The sequence below is a fragment of the Schistocerca gregaria genome, chromosome 1, assembly GCF_023897955.1.
Source record: "Schistocerca gregaria isolate iqSchGreg1 chromosome 1, iqSchGreg1.2, whole genome shotgun sequence".
NCBI lineage: Eukaryota > Metazoa > Arthropoda > Insecta > Orthoptera > Acrididae > Schistocerca > Schistocerca gregaria.
In genome coordinates this window covers 10,464,068-10,483,853 of record NC_064920.1, presented here as the reverse complement: position 1 = coordinate 10,483,853, position 19,786 = coordinate 10,464,068, and the positions used below count along the sequence as shown (strand labels likewise).

The 19,786-nt window shown below is 39.2% G+C and overlaps 1 protein-coding gene across 1 annotated transcript in view; it reads left to right on the top strand.

Moving 5' to 3' along the window:
* LOC126323250 (ubiquitin-protein ligase E3B) overlaps positions 1–19,786 on the top strand; it is a 280,679-nt gene that overhangs the window by 132,608 nt on the left and 128,285 nt on the right. The window contains exons 8-10 of the mRNA XM_049994667.1: positions 4,625–4,743; positions 13,710–13,882; positions 13,965–14,110. Of these exons, the coding sequence (XP_049850624.1) occupies positions 4,625–4,743; positions 13,710–13,882; positions 13,965–14,110 (438 nt within the window). The remainder of the gene's footprint in view (positions 1–4,624; positions 4,744–13,709; positions 13,883–13,964; positions 14,111–19,786) is intronic.

The window sequence follows — 19,786 nt, the reverse complement described above, 5'->3', positions numbered from 1 at the left end:
GTTTATGTGTGGAATGACCTATCAGTTATTTAAGAAAGAGAACTTCTGAGCAAGTACTGGCAGCCATTAACAGATGAGAATCAAACAGATATGAAAAGCAACAAATCAGTAAATTATGTATTTATGTACTTGGAAGATACATTTTATGTACAAATGTATTTGAAAAGAAAAGAATAATCCAAAGCCCATTTAGTGCTGCTGATTTTTATGCATATTTCGGTTGTTTAACTTTGGAAAAGGACAGGAAAAAGTGTTCCATGAAACTCGCACTGAATGACTTTCCTTTGAAATCATTTGTCTCTGTCACAGTGGCATAAAATACAACTCTTTTTAGAGATACATGTGTTTTGATTGAAAACATTTTGGTAAAAGAGTTGTGTTTCAAAGTAGTGAAGATGAACAAGTGCTCATAGCTGTTAAGGTATCCATTTTAGAGCCTGTGTTTACTGGACTTTTTTTTCTTTTTTTGGTCCATACTACCAGCTCCCAAAATATGGAAAGCAAAGAGCTTGGAGTAGAAAAGATGTGTTTCACAGTATTGAAGATGAAGAATTGCTCATAGCTCTTAAAGTATGTGTTTTAGAGACTGTGTTTACTTGACTTTCTTGGTTCGAATGATCATTGTGAAACACCCTGTATTGATACTTTTTGAATTAACTGTGAATTCTGTTCTTGAAAGACCAGCTCATGGAGTACCTTTCTGTGCTCGAAAGGAGCCCACCTTGCAAGGTGGACGATGAAAACAATTTGTGTACTAAAAAACTTTCTGTTCCATGATGAACTGGATTATGAGCACAAGAATAGACTGCACTTTGCTTTGTTTGTATTTTCCTAATCACTATGTGTATCAAAGTGTGATCCTTTGCTACTTCAGAAGCCAAAACTCTGTATTTGAACTTAATTATTTCAAAACTTCACATGTATTTATCAGATTGTCGGATATTCTGTTTGTGGCTTTACTGAACATGAAAAATCATTAATTGTTCCTGTCCCTTGTTCCGTCACCTTAATCATCTGAATAAAAAATAAAAACTGTAACAGCAGTGAATCATGAAGCAGAACCAACAGGTGAAGATACATACGGATTCAAGAAGGAATCAATGAGATCCCAAAAATTATGACTAACGGGATTGAATTGCTTGGTTTTAATAAAATAAGAGCATATTTAAACAGTCAGATTCGTGTGACAAGTTACTTAAGGCAGATTCTAGTGACATGTAAATGAAGATGTCACCACTCTACTCCTGGTCACCAAACTAAACCTTATAAATCACCTGTACCTGATAAAGACAGGCGTCAAATTCATGGAACACTTACAAGAAGAAGAAGAAGAGGGAATAGAAGCTACACATACTTCAGTTTGTGTCTGAGTATCTCCTTAAGGTTTCAAAGCACAAAAAGACTTCATTAAAGAATATGTATGTTTAGAAGAAAATGTGATTTTCTCATCGTATTTGCTTCACAGACTTAGTAAGTAGTAGGTTTACAGGCTATATCATTAAATTTAATGCAGCAATACAGTATTGATAATAAAGATGAAAGTAATAAAATTTTTTGCTAAAATGGTGCTTGTGAACATTTATTGAGATGAAAAGAAAGTGCTATTTTATGCCATTCTACTATTTTTCATATGGGGAGCTAATCTACATGTGGCTTATGATGATATATCTCATGAACATGCAACACCTTCCAAGGAAATCATGTGTGAACATGATCTGATGGAATTGATTCCAACACTGAGTCACATAGTGGAGGTATAATGCCAACACTAATGTGTTGATTGAAGCTCTTTTTATAATGCATCTTCAGAAGTGTTAGTACAGCTACCAGTCACTGAGCTTTGAGCCCTATCATGTATTGTTGAGTTGTTCTTTAGAAACTCTTCATGTCTATTTCAGTTTAGTCAGCATTTGTATCCCTTCTTGGAACAGTGTTTCTACAGTGATTACTATTTGAAGTTCTGACATTTATGGACAATACGTGCTCTTTTACAGTGGTACCAAGCAAATAAATACCTGATATACGATTGACATTCAAAAAGTAACATAACACATTTTGTTTTTCTCGGCCAATTTTGGTTGAAAAAATGCAGAATTTGTTGTAAGACATTATAGAATATTCCTGCTTCAGCCCCTATAGTTTCCTGAAGTTCCAGTGGGTGGCAGTGCTATGATAGCCTTCAAAATGGCATCTGGTGAGTTCCAAATAGAGAGCTGTCACCGAGTTTCTTTTGGCGGAATAGCAGAGTATTGCAGATGTTCATAGGTCCGTGCAGAATATCTGCAGAGACACCGAGTGATGTGGCGCAGTGGTTTGCACACTGGACTCGCATTCAGGAGGATGATGGATCAAACGTGCAACCGACTGTCCTGGTTTAGGTTTTCCATAATTTCCCTAAATCACTTCAGCAAATATTTCCTTTGAAAGGACACAGCCAGTTTCCTTCCCCATCCTTCCCTGGTTTGAACTTCCACCCCATCTCTAATGACCTCATTGTCGATCAGTCGTTAAACACTAATCTCCTTCGCCTCCTCCTCCTCCTCCTCCTCCTCCTCCTCCTCGTCTACAGAGACCCGGCAGTGACCAAAAGCACAGTGAGTCGTTGACCAAGGTATCTGTCACTATCACACTGAGGTCCTGCGAACCTATCTCTCACATGCCAGCCAGCCACACACAGCTGAGACTTGTGCAGGATGGTGATTGTGTTGCTGATTTTCTACGTGTTCTTTTCTTTACTCGAACTTTTCGTGCCAGACAAACATGTGCATCCTGGACAATGTTTTATCACCGAACTGTGTAGTCAGTCTTTGGCAAATTTTCGCCATTGTAACTTCTTCACGAGCAAGAAATTTGATAATCATCTGTTGTGCAATGGAGGGGTGCACAAGTTGCTCAGACATCGTGAGCGTTACTGAGGAGACGGAGGGAAATATCTAACAGCTCACTCTCCTCACTTCTAATGGTCCCGCCTAAGCGTAGCAGAAATGTGGGGCCAGTCCTACCAACTGTTGATGTTCAGGAACAAAAATCCCATTATATTTTATCCCACCTTGTATTTATATATGTGTGGTGTCTGTTCTTTCTGACATTTCTCTTGGTCATGCAGGAAATAAATTCTGACATCTTCCACAATTGGGCATTTAAATGAAAATTTATGGCAGACAGGAACTCAAACCTGGATTTCCTGCTTTAAGTGAGCAGTTGTCTCAATTGCTTTGGCTGTCTGAGCACGCTTTCTGTCCAACCCAAATCCCATCTTATTTCACACTACTTGCGTAGCGCCCCACATCCACCATTGCTCAGCGAGCCACACTAGATTCCTGCAAGAGTTCAAGAGAGAGACCGCATCTGCAGTGAAATCATCTTAATGGCCATCAAGCCATATATTATTTACATATATGTGTTGTGTCTGTTGTTTTGGACTCGTTTGGGTCACACATAAAGCATACTCAGATACCCAGAGTGGGTAACATGACCACCTATGTAAAGCGAGAGATCTGCGTTTGGGTCCCAGACTGAGACAAATGTTCACTTGATGCCACTGAATTCGTCTCAATGCCCAGTTGTGGCCGATACCAGATTTTTTTTTTTCTTTTCATCACGTACATTGACTAACGATCGTCATGATCGGAAATGAGGAAGATCCTACCCCCAATGCTTCCCACCGCTGTAACCCATACTGGTATTTTACCACCCACCCTACCTACACAACAGCCTGGTCCATTCATGTGCCACACCCACATGCCCTTGCCATGTGGACCGTATCACTGTGGAACAACCAGGTGCAAGACTAGTCCAATACACCTGCCTGGCACATCATGCTCCAGTCCCTCTCAGACTTATCCTGTCCTGTTGAAGGGCCACGTGTGAAACCTGCAATTTCTTCACAGTTTTTATGTGGGCACCACCACCAACTGGCTGTTCACTTGAACAAATGGCCACCACAAAAGTGTTGCCAGGAGCAAAGTTGACTGCCCAGTGGCAGAACACGCTGCTGAGCACAGTGTGCTTATTTTTGGTCACTGCTGCGTAACCCCTGCCAACTGGATCCTTGGCTGTCCCCCCCCCCCCCTCCCCAACACCACCACCACCACCACCACCACCACCACCCCCACCACCACCATCTGACATTAGCTTTTTTTATTTACACGGATGGGAGTTGTCTTTGCAGCAAGGCTTCAATTCCATAATCATCCTGATCTCGATCTCTGCTAGAAACCTGCTCCTTACACACCTCCACTTGTGTGTAACCCAGGATTCCAACTTTTCCCATCCATCAAGCACACCCAGTTTCTTGCTGTCTCCCCTTCTTTGGTTCTATTTCCCATTCTCAATCAAATCCTCCATGTCATTGTGTGCTTCCTGCAATTCCCGCTGCCTACAGCGAGAATGAGCTTGACTGGTGCGGGCACCACATTTCTATTGCCTCTCACCCAGTCTGCCTCCAGAGTGGCAGTGGATTTTTCAAAAACTAGCAAAGTCAACAACATTGTATATGTGGCTTCCAAGGACGAAGTGTGTCTACTACTTGCTCAGTTGTTTCCTTTACTCATTTAATATGAACACAAATAATTTAACTCCCTTTATCTAGTAATTGTTATCAGCTTTTTCTCTTGGATTGCAGAATTCTTGATGACCTGGAAATGTATGAGCAACAGAAACCTTTTCGGCTGACAGATTTTGTTGTTATGTGCAGCTTTCTTAACAACTTTTTGTACAAAGCTATTCTTGGAAATCTATTTGGTAAGTTGTCTTAGTCCATTGTGTACTTTAGTATATGTTAGTGTAGTATTAAATAGCTTGTAGCAAAAACCCCTCCCCCCCCCTCCCTCTCTCTCTCTCTCTCTCTCTCTCTCTCTCTCTCTCTCTCTCTCTCTCTCTGTGTGTGTGTGTGTGTGTGTGTGTGTGTGTGTGTGTGTCAAACATATGTGTACTTTTATTCAATAGACATCAAGAAGAAGTAAATAATGAATGAAGAGTTCTAAAAATATCTTTGTAGAATGTAATACTGTTTCATACTTTATGACTTACAGTTTGGTAATACCATTACACCTATTTCTTTTTTAAATAAAAAATATTATTATGGAAGTATAATCAGAAAGGCAGTAAAGTTTGTACAGTTTAAATTACATAAAAATAATTTATTTCTGCAGAAGTCAAAAGAATTTAATAATTTAGTGCTACAAAAATTTTATTGAGGCAACATTTCCAACATTCTGCAACAAAAGATACAAGGAAATCTTCCCTATTAGTGTTCAGTGTCAGAATTTGTTGGCAGGAGTCTAGTTAACAGCATCAGTATCAATTGATTTACAGTGTTCACGTCCTTCTCTCTTCTTCTTCCTCTTCTTCTTCTTCTTCTTCTTCTTCTTCCTCTACCTCTTTCCTTATTTCTAAGTACAATGTAGGGCGAGACAGATTGTTACTTACCGCAAAGAAGACTTTTCTCTTTTAACTGTGCTTGTCTGCAACTTGACATGTCTTCTTTATGGTAAGTAGCAATCTGTCTTTTCCTATATTGTTGACATTCCTACCTGGAGTATTCATTGTTTTATTTCTGTGTACCTCAGTCACAGCCTTCCTTTAGTTCCTTTTCTATTGACATACCCTCATGGTATTGGTTTTAGGAGCAAGCTGTCTCTCAGTAGATGGCCAATAACTTGAACACTTCTTTTTTGTTAATAATATCGCCGGCCGCAGTGGCCGAGCAGTTGTAGGCGCTTCAATCTGGAACTGCACAACCGCTACGGTCGCAGGTTCGAACCCTATCTAGGACATGCATGTGTGTGATGTCCTTAGGTTAGTTAGGTTTAAGTAGTTCTAAGTTCTAGGGGACTGCTGACCTCAGATGTTATGTCCCATAGTGCTCAGAGCCATTTGAACCATTTAATAGTATCGCGTCCCGTCTCCCACAGTGTACAGACTTTATCATTTGTAATCTTATCAGCTCACTCTGTAGTCAGAGTCAATGCCTCACAGCCATACAGTGCCACACTCCACTCACTCACTTTCAAACATCTTTTTCTGACTTGTAGGCTGTTGTTTTTTTGAGGTTAATATCTCCTTTACTTTATTGAAGGCACATTTTACTGTGGCATACTGCTTCTTCCATGTTTAGTGAATTTTCTTACAAAATAACTAGTTGAGTTAAATTTTATCACCATTGTTTTAGACACACTAATTTTCATGTGTTATTCTCTTGCTATAACTATATCAATTCTAATGTAAAATGGGAAAAAACTTCCTAATGTTCTGCAAAATTATATTTACTTTGTTATGAACAGGCTTTTGGCTTTTGGCACATGTGACACGGAATACCAGCATAGTATTAAATTCATCTTATTTCTCATAAGTTGTTTAATATACCTCCACATAAAAGATTTGTCCCCCCCCCCTCCCCATTTTGGTTAGTGTAATTATTTCTATGTGACAAAAAAAATGTAATTACGAAATATATTCCCATTCTGTGATTATTTGTTGATGTCAGCTGTTTGTGATACTTGAAAATTTTTGCCAGACCATGACTGAAACCTGGATTTTCAGCTTTTCGCAAGTGATCACGTTAAACACTTCAGCTGTGGAACATGCCTCCGTAACTGTTTCAGACTTCCATGTGTCACATAGTCACAATCCTTACACTCATATAGTTAGCAATTCCCACATAGGGGGACATTATATCACCATTTTAGCCTGCCAAGGCACGGCTATATCATTGACGGTTACGATGTTTGTGTTTTTATGGCGTCTGTATCTTGCTCCGATAGCTGAAGTGGTTAAGGCAAGGCGGGAAACCCAGGTTTTTGTCTCAGTCCAGCACAAATGTCCATGTGTCACAAACATCTGTTGTCAGAATGTATAGTTACAGAGTATGGATCCATTTTGTAATGTTTACTGCAGCTGTAAACATCAGTGGCAATGTATTTTCCTTCAGACATGTATGCACGTCTGAAGGACATTGTCTTGTGAAGATACAGACACTGTATAAACACAGACATTCTAACCATCAACGAAAAAATGCAATGTGTTCTTTTGTAAACAACATATCTCTTCCTTTTCTTTCCTTTTCTTTTTTTTTCTTTTTTTTTTTTTTTTTAAATTTTATTTCCCTTTACTTCTGTACAAGTAACACCTGTATAAGTCGTCAATCATTTTTATCTCTGTTTTCTATGTTCACTTGTCACTAAAAGATAGTCTAGGAATCTGAAAGCTGGTTCGTGATGAAATAAACATAATTTTGCAGATCATTACAAAACATTTTTCTATTTTATATTATTATCATGTTCTGCCAACCACTGATGGAAAATTCAGTTAATATCCACCGTATTTAATATGGTTTTAAGGTCTTCTTCACATTTAGCTTAAAGAGCTATGCCATCTGCATGACTATTCCTTCACCATGTATTGCTATGCCTACATCTACCTGTTTGCATCAACATCACTATTCTGCAACTGAAACTCAAGTACTCGGTGGAGGATTCAATGAACCACTCTCGGGCTGTTTCTTGAAAAACACATGGAAAAAATGAAGGCATAAATCTTCCCATACGAGATCTGATTTCTCTTGTTTTATTGCAATGCTGTTTTCTGCCTGTGTAGGTGTGAGTCATCAAAACATTTTTGTAGTCAGAAGAGAAATTTCGTGATTGTAATTTTGTGAAAAAATTTCACCGCAGCAAAAACACCTTTGTTTTAATGATAGCTGTACAAAACAGTGTATCTTACATGTGACACTGTGTCCTCTACTTCATGATAATAGAGAAGTCAGCTGCATTCTTTGAACTCTCCTTCTGTCTGAATTCCTCTTCTGCCAATCCTATCAGGTAAGAATCCTTTACCTTGGCAGCAGTGCTCCAGAAGAGGACAAATAAGCATACAGCCTCTTTAGTAGATCTGGTGCATCTTCTAAGTGTTCCACCAGTAAAATGAAATTTTTGGTTCGCCTTCCCCACAATACTTTCTATGTTACAATAGCAATTTACTCGTAATTGCAATCCCTAAGTATTTAGTTGAATCAGTTTTTAAATTTGAGTGATTTATTGTGTAAACAAAATTTTTTATGTATTTGTTTTAGAACTTGTGAGGAGGGCTTCACAATTTTTGTTGTTTAGAGTCAGTTGCCACTTTTTGCACCATACAGATATCTTGTATAAATTATTTTGCAATTTTTTTTAAATTTTTTATTTATTTATTTATTTATATATTTATTTTTGGATCTTCTGATGACTTTATGAGATGGCAAACATCATCATCATCTGCAAACAATCTAAGAGGGATACATACATTGGCTGCTAAATCGTTTACGTAGATTAGGAACAGCAAGGGCCTATAACATTTCCTTGGGTAATGCAACATACCAGTTATATTTTACTCAATGTCAGTCCATCACGTACTGAGAACTCTGAGCTTTCTGTCAGAAAATAGCAAATCCAGTCCAACAGCTGAGATGATACTCCATAGGCATGTTGTTTGATTAGAACCCTCTTGTGAGGAACGCTATATCAAAATCCTTCTGGTTGATTGGTCGGTTGATTTATTTGGGGGGAGGGGGCCAAACAGCGAGGTCATCTGATTATGGAAGGATGGGGAAGAAAGTCGGCCATGCCCATTCAGAGGAACCGTACCAGCATTTGTTGGAAACAATTTAGGGAAATCATAGAGATCCTAAATCAGGATGGCCAGATGTGGGTTTGAACCGTTGTCCTGCCGAATGCAAGTCCAGTGTGCTGACCACTGCGCCACCTTCTGGAAGACTTGGAATATGAAATCAGTTTGAGATCCTCTGTTTGCAGCACTCATTGCTTTGAATAAAGAGGCCATTGTGTTTCTCAAAAACAATATTTTCTGAAATTATTTTCACTGTGGGTCAACAGACCACTTCCCGCAAGGTATTTCATAATGTTCGAACACAGTGTACGTTCCTTAGTCCTGCGGCAGATTGATGTCTTTGATATGGATCTATAAATCAGTGCATTACTTCTGTTTCCTGTTTTGAGTATTACTGTGATCTGAACAACTTTCCAGTCTTTAGGTACAGATCTTTTGTAGATTGCATGGCTGTGGATGATTGCTAAATGTGGAGCCATTACATCAGCATCCTACAAAGGGAATCTAATTGGTATATAGTCTGGACCAGAAAACTTTCCTTTATTCAGATAATTGTTTTATCACGTCAAGGTTGTCTCATGTTGCTTACTGCATCTCATGTTGGTTAGCACATCTCGTGTTGGTTGCTGCATCTTCTGTGGTGAAGGAAATTTGAAAAACCGTGTTTAGTAACTCCACTTTAGTGGTGCTGTCAACAGTAGCACTACCATTGCTTTTGCATAGTGTACATATTGATTGTGTCTTGTCTCCTGAGTACTGTAGATGCAACCTGATTATTTTTTTTTTTTTTTTTTTTTTTTTTTTTTTTTTTTTTTTGGCAGATTTCACGATAGAATTTTGCTGTGGAAACCCTGTATAAATACCTCATATTGAGATTTGGCATTCTTTTAAATATGGCATGCTTTTTTCGTTGCTTCTTCCAGTGTCCTTACCTGTTTTGTACCATGGGGGGTCTGTCCCATCTCTTATTAATTTACTTGGTGTAAAACTCTTCAATTACTGTTAGTTCTAGATCTTGAAACTTAAGCCTCATCTGGTCTGTGCTTAATAGTCTGTTTGAAAGAGTGGGAACTGTCCCTTAGGATGGCATCATGCAAATTTTTAGCTGCTCTTTTTTTCAGTAGACGCATTTAACATTTGTTATTGGTTGAACTGGATGTGTTCAGTCTCACTGCAGTGACCTTGTGGTCACTAATCCTTGTATATGTCATGGCGGTATCTATTTTTTTAGGATTATATGCTGGCGCGAGGTCTAGCAAGTTATCACAACAATTTCCACTCTGAGTGGGCTTATGAACAAATTGCTCAAAAATAATTTTTGAAAAAAAGCACTTAGTGCAATTTGTGTTCTTTGTTATGCGTACAACCCCTGTGAACACCTAGATGTGGTGTACATGTGCAGACAGACAGACAGTTGCAATTTCAGGAAAAAACTGGATGATTCATTCAAGAAGAAGAGCTACACAAATTGAGCTAGTCAATAACACATTGGTCAACCAGTGGCCCTTATGCAAGCAAAGCAGTTATAGGGCTTGGTGTCAGTAGAGTTGTCCTCGCGAGGAATGTCATGCTAAATACTATACTATTGGTGCATTAAGTCGTCGACATCCTGAGACGGTTGAGGCCCCTGCCTATAATGATCCAAGTGTTCTCAGTCAGGGAGAGATCTGTCAACCTAGCTGGTCGAGGTAAGGTTTGGCAAGCACGAAAACGAGTAGCAAAAATCTTCACGTATGCAGGCGGGCTCTATCTTGTCGAAAGGTAAGCCCAGGCTGTCTCGCTGTAAAGGGCAATAAAATGGGTTACAGACTATCGCGTCAATGTACCACTGTGCTGTAAGGACACCTCAGAGGACAACTGTAGGTATCACACTATGAAAAAAATGGCACCCCAGACCATCAACTCCTGGATCCTGGTCATCAGGCTCAGTTTAAAGTTGGACTCTTTACTGAAGACAATTCTACCTCAACCAGCGAGATTCCAGGATAAAGGCGCATCGTGAGACACAGCAGACAGCAGTGGGGTACTGACGTGACTGTCACCCACCGTACAGCCCAACAACCGTGAGTGATGATCTGGGATGTGTTTCTTTCTGTAGCAGGCCCCTTTGGTTGTCATCCGTGACACCCTTACAGCACAATGGTACGCCAACGATATGATGCGTCCCGTTTTGGTGCTCTGCAGGGCAAGCTGTCCACGCTTAATTGCAGCGAGATAATGCCCACCTGTACAAAGCTTGCCAAACTCTATTTTCGCCAACAAGGTCACTGAATCTCTCTCCATTTGAGAACGTTTGAAGCATTATGGGCAGGATCGTCCAGTAATTAAGGGGTTTTGATGATCTAATGTGCAAACAGGGAAGAATTTGGTGCAGTATCTCTCAGAACAACATCCAACAACTCTTATCAATCAATGCCGATCCGAATAGCTGCTTTGCTTGCATAGGAGCCAGTGGTGAACCAATACGTTATAGACTTCAATATATTTTTTCTTGAATAAATCGTCCAATTTTTCTGAAACTGTAATTATATGTTTGTCTGTACATGTGCACCTCATACAATTTGTTTGTGGTGCATTGTATTCTCCCCCCCCCCCCCCCCATTCCCTCCCCCCATCCCACCACCCCTTAGATGGTATTTTTGCCTAAATATCTATAATGAATCAAAGTCACCACCAGCTACAATTTTAACCTTTCAGCATTCAGTAAAAGGAATCGGTTTTAAGTTTACCAGTAAACCCTTGATTCTTTAAAGAATCAAATTCCAGTGTATAAAAGAGCTTCCAACATATGATTATTTTATAAATGAGACAATGTTTCAAATATTCAACTTGAGGCTTGTAAACCAGAAAAAGTTTAGGAAACATTTGAAATTATGCACCAAGTTTGATTGTAGTTGCAAAGTGCTCTTGTTCTCAAATATAGGATAAATAAAGTTCAGATATTAGCACGCCATCATTTATGCTGTCTTTAGACAAACACACAGTTTCTATCTGTAATACTTGTGTAATTGTGTTAAACTTTTCACACAATATTATACCTTTTGTTGTTGTTGTCTTCAGTCCTGAGACTGGTTTCATGCAGCTCTCCATGCTACTCTATCCTGTGCAAGCTGCATCATCTCCCAGTACCTACTGCAGCCTACATCCGTATGAAACTGCTTAGTGTATTCATCTCTTGGTCTCCCTCTACGATTTTTACCATCCACACTGCCCTCCAATATTAAATTGGTGATCCCTTGATGCCTCAGAACATGTCCTACCAACCGATCCCTTCTCCTAGTCAAGTTGTGCCACAAACTTCTCTTCTCCCCTGTCCTATTCAATACCTCCTCATTAGTTATGTGATCTACCCATCTAAACTTCAGTATTCTTCTGTAGCACCACATTTCGAAAGCTTCTATTCTCTTCTTGTCCAAACTATTTATCGTCCATGTTTCACTTCCATACATGGCTACATTCCATACAAATACTTTCAGAAACGACTTCCTGAGACTTAAATCTATACTCGATGTTAACAAATTCCTCTTCTTCAGAAACGCTTTCCTTGTCATTGCCAGTCTACATTTTATATCCTCTCTACTTTGACCATCATCTGTTATTTTGCTCCCCAAATAGCAAAACTCCTTTACTACTTTAAGTGTCTCATTTCCTACTCTAATTCCCTCAGCATCACCAGACTTAATTATCCTAATTTTGCTTTTGTTGATGTTCATCTTATATCCTCCTTTCAAGACACTGTCCATTCCAAGTCCTTTGCTGTCTCTTACAGAATTACAGTGTCATCGGCGAACCTCAAAGTTTTTATGTCTTCTCCATGGATTTTAATACCTACTCCGATCTTTTCTTTTGTTTCCTTTACTGCTTGCTCAATATACATATTGAATAGCATCGGGGAGTGGCTACTACCTTGTCTCACTCCCTTCCCAACCACTGCTTCCCTTTCATGTTCCTCGACTCTTACAACTGCCATCTGGTTTCTGTACAAATTGTAAATAGCATTTCTTTCCCTGTATTTTACCCCTGAACCCTTCAGAATTTGAAAGAGAGTATTCCAGTCAAAATTGTCAAAAGCTTTCTGTAAGTCTACAAATGCTAGAAACGTAGGTTTGCCTTTCCTTAACCTTTTTTCTAAGATAAGTCGTAGGGTCAGTAATGCCTCATGTGTTCCAACATTTCTACGGAATCCAGACTGATCTTCCCTGAGGTCGGCTTTTTTTTCTGATTTTTTCTGATCACATTCTGAAAGTGAAGCCATTTGCCTTCAGGTGTGATAATGGTGTCCTGAAGTGGGGTAATCCCCTTCTTTGTAAGCCTGGTAAAAATAAGAGTGTCTGTCTCACTCACTCCATTTTATTACTCTCTGTGAAGATCCTGTGATAACTAAAAGTCACTATCACTATGTTATAGAGAGCTCATAATACTTCAATTTTAATTTTTTAATTAGGGCAGGTAACGTGCTGCATAGTTTTGTTTACTAGTGTAATTTTATTGCAACATATTGTGGTATGTTTTAATTATACATTCACTTAATACAGAAGAGCTTAATTTCAGTAATGTTGTTGTAATTATTTCCCTAGTGCACATTAACTTTTTCGTCTATATGACTCTTGTTTGCACTAAATAGTGCTAGATGCGTATTTATTAACCAGTGTGCAGCACATTCTGTGGGCAGATTGACAATGTCAGCTGTCTTTCTACTCATACTGTTCATGACATACTGACCTGAAACTCAGACTGTGAGAAGTAAGAGGAACAGGAATGCAACCACGTATCTCCAGGCTGGTATCAGAACACTAATATTTCATTCAGAAGCTACATTTTTACTGGAGGTTGATTTCAAATTAGTCTTCATATTATAAATATGCAGTTACATTATACTGTCACAAAGTGGTTATCTTAATATCATTAGACTCACAAGAAGTGCTAGTGAGAGAGTCATTTTTCATTATTTTTCCTGAATAATTATGTTGGTGGTTGTACTGCAGAGCGGAACTGTAATTTTGTAAGATTGAGATAAGCATATTTGTCGAGTAAATGTAGATGTTAGGTTATTTATTTTAATGCTCTTTATACTATAAATAGCAACTTATAATCATGTGTTTTAGATGTAAAAAATCTAAATGGCAACCAGCTTTTCCAAATGGCTCATACCTTGTTAATGGTGCTGTACCGGAGAGACTGCAGACGGAACTATACTCCTGACAATCACTGGCTGATTAAAGAACTGCGGGTCGGTTCATTTGTGAACGATTTGGAAAAAGGAAAGAAAACTACTCAGGTACTGATTTTACTGCCACAGATATAATTGTTTGCAATGTCCTAAGTCGAATCTGTGCAGTTTTTATGTTTGCTTATTTCAGGTCCTTCTCCAGAAGATGCCACACATTATCCCACATGATGAGAGAGTACAGTTGTTCCGCAAATATGTGGCAAATGAAAAGGCTGTGTTAGGTCTTACAGAATCTGCTTGTGCATCACCACAGGCTACATTAATTACAATTCATCGGTATGTAACCAAAAATAAAAGAGACTATGAATTGTGATAGCTATAAGTGAAACTCAAGTTATGGATGGAATTATTCATTATATATGTCAGTCATGTGATGTTACACTTATGATATTGTAACCAGTTGAAACTTGGTAACAAATCAACAGCAGGTGATACGAGAAAGTTGTTTAATAACAGCCACCTATAGACATCATCTACAAGAGGTAAATCGAACATTGCGGCTACACTCAGTTGGTTTACCACTCGCAGATTGGCTCTGTAGGTGGGTGTCGTATAAGAAGTTTCTAGAATTGTGTGGTGGTACCATTTGTGTGGACTGAGACTGAAAAATAAATAAGAGTTTTGTTTATAAGACTGTCTGTGGCAATGGACCCAGCCTGTAGGTGCCGTGAATGTGCTTGCCCTTTTCTGTGCTTAGCCTTTTCTCTGCTTACCATCATCTAAGTACTAAAAGTCCAGCAACCATAACTCTTCATTTTTCAGTCATGTTGATAATTCCTAATGTTCCTAAATTAAATTTCTATTACCCTGAGAAATGTTTTTGTCGTGCAACAAATAAAACTTTGAATATATTGTTTATGTTGATTATTTTCTCTCACATTTCCTTTAACTTTGAAAAAATGTTTGTGTGAGTGAAAGTAAAAAAAGAGAGTGATGTAGAAAGTTTGGGAGTATCGGATTATGTTTTATTTCATTTTTCTGTGCTGGTAATTGCAATACGAATGATACCAGTGCAGTTTTTGGTGGGAAAAGGGATGTCGTTGACTGTTTCAAGCATTTTGAAGCTGCAGCAACTGTTCTCGACAACTGAATTGCTGGCAGCCAGTCCGACAAGCGTGTAGAGCCCTCCCTCGCTAATAGTGGCCGATGGTAGTGCTAAACGGATGTGCGTACACTCGAACGCCGAGCCACTGATAGGTGTCTCTACGGTCCCGCTACCGTGATGATGTTGATGATGTCATGGCTAAAAGCACACAGACGGTATCCCATGCTTCAGTTATGAGTAATTTTCACTGCATTATATCGAATGTCGGAGTACCCACAAACTTTTTTTTTATTATTATTTTTTTTTTTTTTATAGAAAAAAAAGCACTGAATACAGCATACTAGTGGTCTTAATATGTGTAGAGACAAGCTGCTTTCCAATCGGTATAAACACATGATATGTCTGCTGGCTGTCATGGGACACTGTTATTGTTTTTAGTCTTTATAATATAAGAATTACATTTCTAACTCAAAAGTATAAATAGTACAACAAATCTGCTGAGTAAAATTATGCCTGTATACATAAAATTATTTGCTCTCTTGACAGTGCTGAACTAATAGAAAATTTAGAATCAGATACCTTGAATTCATCAAAGTATTTGTGTTAAAAACTACAACAAAATATTTGTTGCTATTTGTACATTTGGAACAGCCCTCATCATAGGTGGAATTTAGAATGGCTGAAAACTCTGCATAGTATACACTTAAAGGTAGAAGAAATTAATTTATTCTAGTACCTAAAGTTCCTTATTTGTGACTTCAAAAGACAATTAAATGCTTCATAAAAATTGAAGAGTAAATTTCTCAGTTTCTCGAGGCATTTTTCCACTCATAAAATAAGACAAAATAATTTTAAAGTTAATTTAATTGTTATTTGTACATTTGGTCATTTTCAGAGTCTAAATATCATATGTATTAGTTCAGTAAAAATATTGCTATTTTATAATTACTTCTACAGTGTACACTGCTTTTGCTTCATGCATTTATCAACCCATATATTAGAGCAAAAAAAATTTTTTTTTTAATTTATACAAAACTGGCTTAATGCGTGCTGCTTCACTCATGTAGAATGTATATGGTCTGCACAGATTCTTTTTCTTGTAATAACGTTTGGAATTTGTTACATCCATTGTTCATGTGTAAAAAGGGATTGTAGTAGCTAGAACTACGAAAATTGTTATTTGAGAGAAGGAAAGAGGCTACTCATCGTATAGTGGAGATGCTGAGTTGTGATAGGCACAGTAAAAAGATTCACACAATCATAGCTTTCGTCCATTAAGGCCTCTGTCAGCAGTAGACACACATACACGTGCGCGCGCCCACACACACAGACGCAAGTGCAACTTGCACACACGTCTGCAGTCTCAGAGAGCTGAAACTACACTGCGAGCAGCATCACCAGTGCATGATGGGAGTGGTGACTGGGTGGCGGTAAGGAGGAGGCCGGGGTGGGGGGGGGGAAGGGGTAGTATGGTGGGCGTGGTGGACAGTGAAGTGTTTCAGAGGGGGGAGGGGGTAAGTAGCATAAAGGAGAGTAAAAGACTGGGTGTGGTGGCGAAATGACGGCTGTGTAGTGCTCGAATGGGAACAGGGAAGAGGCTGGATGGGTGAGGACAGTGACTTAATGAAGGGAACGTAGGATGTGTTGCAGGTAAAGTTCCCACCTGCACAATTCAGAAAAGCTGGTGTTGGTGGCAAGGATCCATATGGCACAAGCTGTGAAGCAGTCATTGAGATGAGAGGTATCACGTTTGGCAGCGTGTTCAGCAAGAGGGTGGTCAACTTGTTTTTTGGCCACAGTTTCTCGGTGGCCGTTCATGTGGTCAGACAGCTTGTTGGTTGTGATGCCTACATAGAATGCAGCACAGTGGTTGCAGCTTAGCTTGTAAATCACATGACTGGTTTCACAGTTAGGCCTGCCTTTGATGTGATAGATAAAGTTAGTGACCGGACTGGAGTAGGTGGTGGTAGGAGGATGTATGGGACAGGTCTTGCATCTAGGTCTATTACAGGGGTACGAGCCATGAGGTAAAGGATTGGGAGCAGGGGTTGTGTAAGGATGGATAAGTATGTTGTGCAGGTTTGGTGGACGGCAGAATACCACAGTAGGAGGGGTGGGAAGTATAGTGGGTAGGACATTTCTCATTTCGGGGCACGACGAGGGGTAACCGAACCCTGGCAGAGAATGTAATTCAGGTGGTCCAGTCCCGGATGGTACTGAGTTACGATGGGAATGTTCCTCTGTGGCCTGACTGTGGGAGTTTGGGAGGTGGTGGGAGACTGGAAAGATAAGACACAGGAGATTTATTTTGTACAAGGATGGGAGGATAATTATGGTCAGTAAAGACTTCAGTGAGACCCTCGGTATATTTAGAGAGGGACTGCTCGTCACTGCAGATGCAACGACCACGGGTGGATAGGCTGTACAGAAGGGACTTCTCGGTATGAAACGGGTGGCAGCTGTCGAAGTGGAGGTATTGCTGGTGGTTAGTAGGTTTGATATGTACTGATGTAGCCATCTCTGAGGTGAAGGTCAACATCTAAGAAGGTGGCTTGTTGGGCTGAGTAGGACCAGGTGAAGCAAATGGGGGAGAAGTCGTTGAGGTTCTGGAGGAATGTGAATAAGGTGTTGTCAACTTCAATCCAGATAGCAAAGATGTCATCAATGAATCGGAACCAGATGAAGGGTTTAGGATTCTGGGTTTTTAGGAAGGATTCCTCTAGATGGCCCATGCGTAGGTTAGCAGAGGATGGTGCCATGCACTTGCCCGTAGCCGTACCGCACATTTGTTTGTAGGTAATGCCTTCAAAGGAGAAGTAATTGTGGGTGAGGATATAGTTGGTCATGGAGACTAGGAAGGAGGTTGTTGGTTCGGAATCCATAGGGCATCTGGAAAGGTAGTGTTCGATAGCAGTAAGGCCGTGGGTATTAGGAATGTTAGTGTACAGGGAGGTGGCATCAATAGTGATGAGCAGGGCACCGTGTGGTAAAGGGGAAGGAACTGTGGAGAGTTGGTTGAGGAAATGGTTGGTATCTTTTGTATAGGAGGATAGGTTCCAGGTAATAGGTTGAAGGTGTTGGTCTATGAGAGCAGAGATTCTCTCAGTGAGAGCACAGTAACCGGCCACAATGGGGCGTCCGGCTTGGTTGGGTATATGGACTTCAGGTAGCACTTAGAAGGTGGGAGTGTGGGGAGTGGTAGGGGTAAGTAGAGAGATGGACTCTGGTGAGAGGCTCTGGGATGGGCCTAAGGATTTGAGTAGTTCTGGTGCTGCTGAAATAGGTGAAATAGGGGATGAAAGTTTTTATTGCACTGATCCATTACAAAAGCATTTTTGAAGATAAATTTGTAAAAATTTGTATTTAGCTTCGTGATTGGATATAAAAAAACAAAATGTGTGTCAGTGTTTTAGGAACTTCCACGACTAAGGTGGTGAAATAAATGCTTTCAAAATTCTGTAAAAGGTTTCACCCCAATTTTATCCCCTTAGCTGTTGAATGTCGAAATATGTATATTATGTATATTATTGTTTCTAACTAAAAAGCCAAATACAAAATTTCATGGTTTTTTATAAAACTTTTCATTCCTTATTTCACCCCACTAGGGCCATGAATTACCGGAAACACTAAAGCACATATTTTTTTGTTTCTGACAGAGATGTGAAATACCAATTTTCGTAGCGCAGTTTTCAAAATTGCCATAATAGCAACATTTTTCAAAAACTTTTCATCCCCTATTGCTCCACCTTAGGGGTAGGATTTCAGAAAATCTGTTAAATGATACCAACTTTATAACATCAAAATTTCAAGTTTCTGTACTTAGTGGTTTAAACTTTCACCCCTCTTTCACCTCCCCTTTGGGGTTGAATTTCCAAAAATACTATTTCTAACTGAGATCCCAACAAATTTCCGTAGATTTAGCTTTAAAAATTCTTTCCTAATGAGTGATTTTCATGAAACTTGCCATTCATTATTGAACCCCTGTAGAGGTCGAATTTCCAAAAATTCTGAAGCACGTGTTTTTATTTGGTAGAAAGGCCAATTGCCCCAATTTTTATAATTCTAGCTTCAAAATTGCAAGAGCAACATGTTTCAAAAACTCTTTCACCCCCTATTTCACCCCTCAGGGCTTGAATTTCCAAAAATGCCAAAATAAGTATATTTTTTTATTTCTTGCCAATAAACCCAATAACAGTTTTCATAGTTCCAGCTTTGGCTGTATGGTGGTGCTACTTGGTTTTGATATCGGCTTGGTAAATTCATATGTAGCTTTAAGATCAAAGATGGATCACCTTTTTTTCTGTAAACCCTGTCTGGTATCATTGAGCATAAGACCAGCTCTTTAAGAGGAGATTAATAAAATGTTAGGAGGAGAAATAATAGAAAGGAATTCCATTGTATTCAATAACCCATTATTAGTAGTCCATGAAGCAATGGGGGGAGTACATCTAGTGTTGGACGCACATACTGTAAATAATTATTTAGAACCTGAAAGAGACCGTCCGGTCAGTATAGATGAAATATTGATGATGAACGAGGAAGTAAAGTATTTTAGCTTGATGGATGTCGTGCCTGGGTACTGGCACATCAGACTTGATGAGACTTTAGAGAAATTTATTGCTTTTTGGTATGAGGGTACGTCATACCAATTTAAAGTATTACACTTTGTATCAAGTACCTCAGTCGTGGTATTCACAAGAGCCATCGATGGTAAGGATTTATTGACAGAACTAATAATCTGTGTAGGTGACATACTTGTAGTGTCGAAGACGTTGGGAGAACATTGTGATTTACTAGTTAGAATATTATAAAGGTTTTGCATTAAAGAAATCACTATAAGACTGTCAAAGTCAGTTTTGGGGAGAAAAGAACTTAAGTTTCTTGGTCACTTGGTAAGCGTAAGTGGA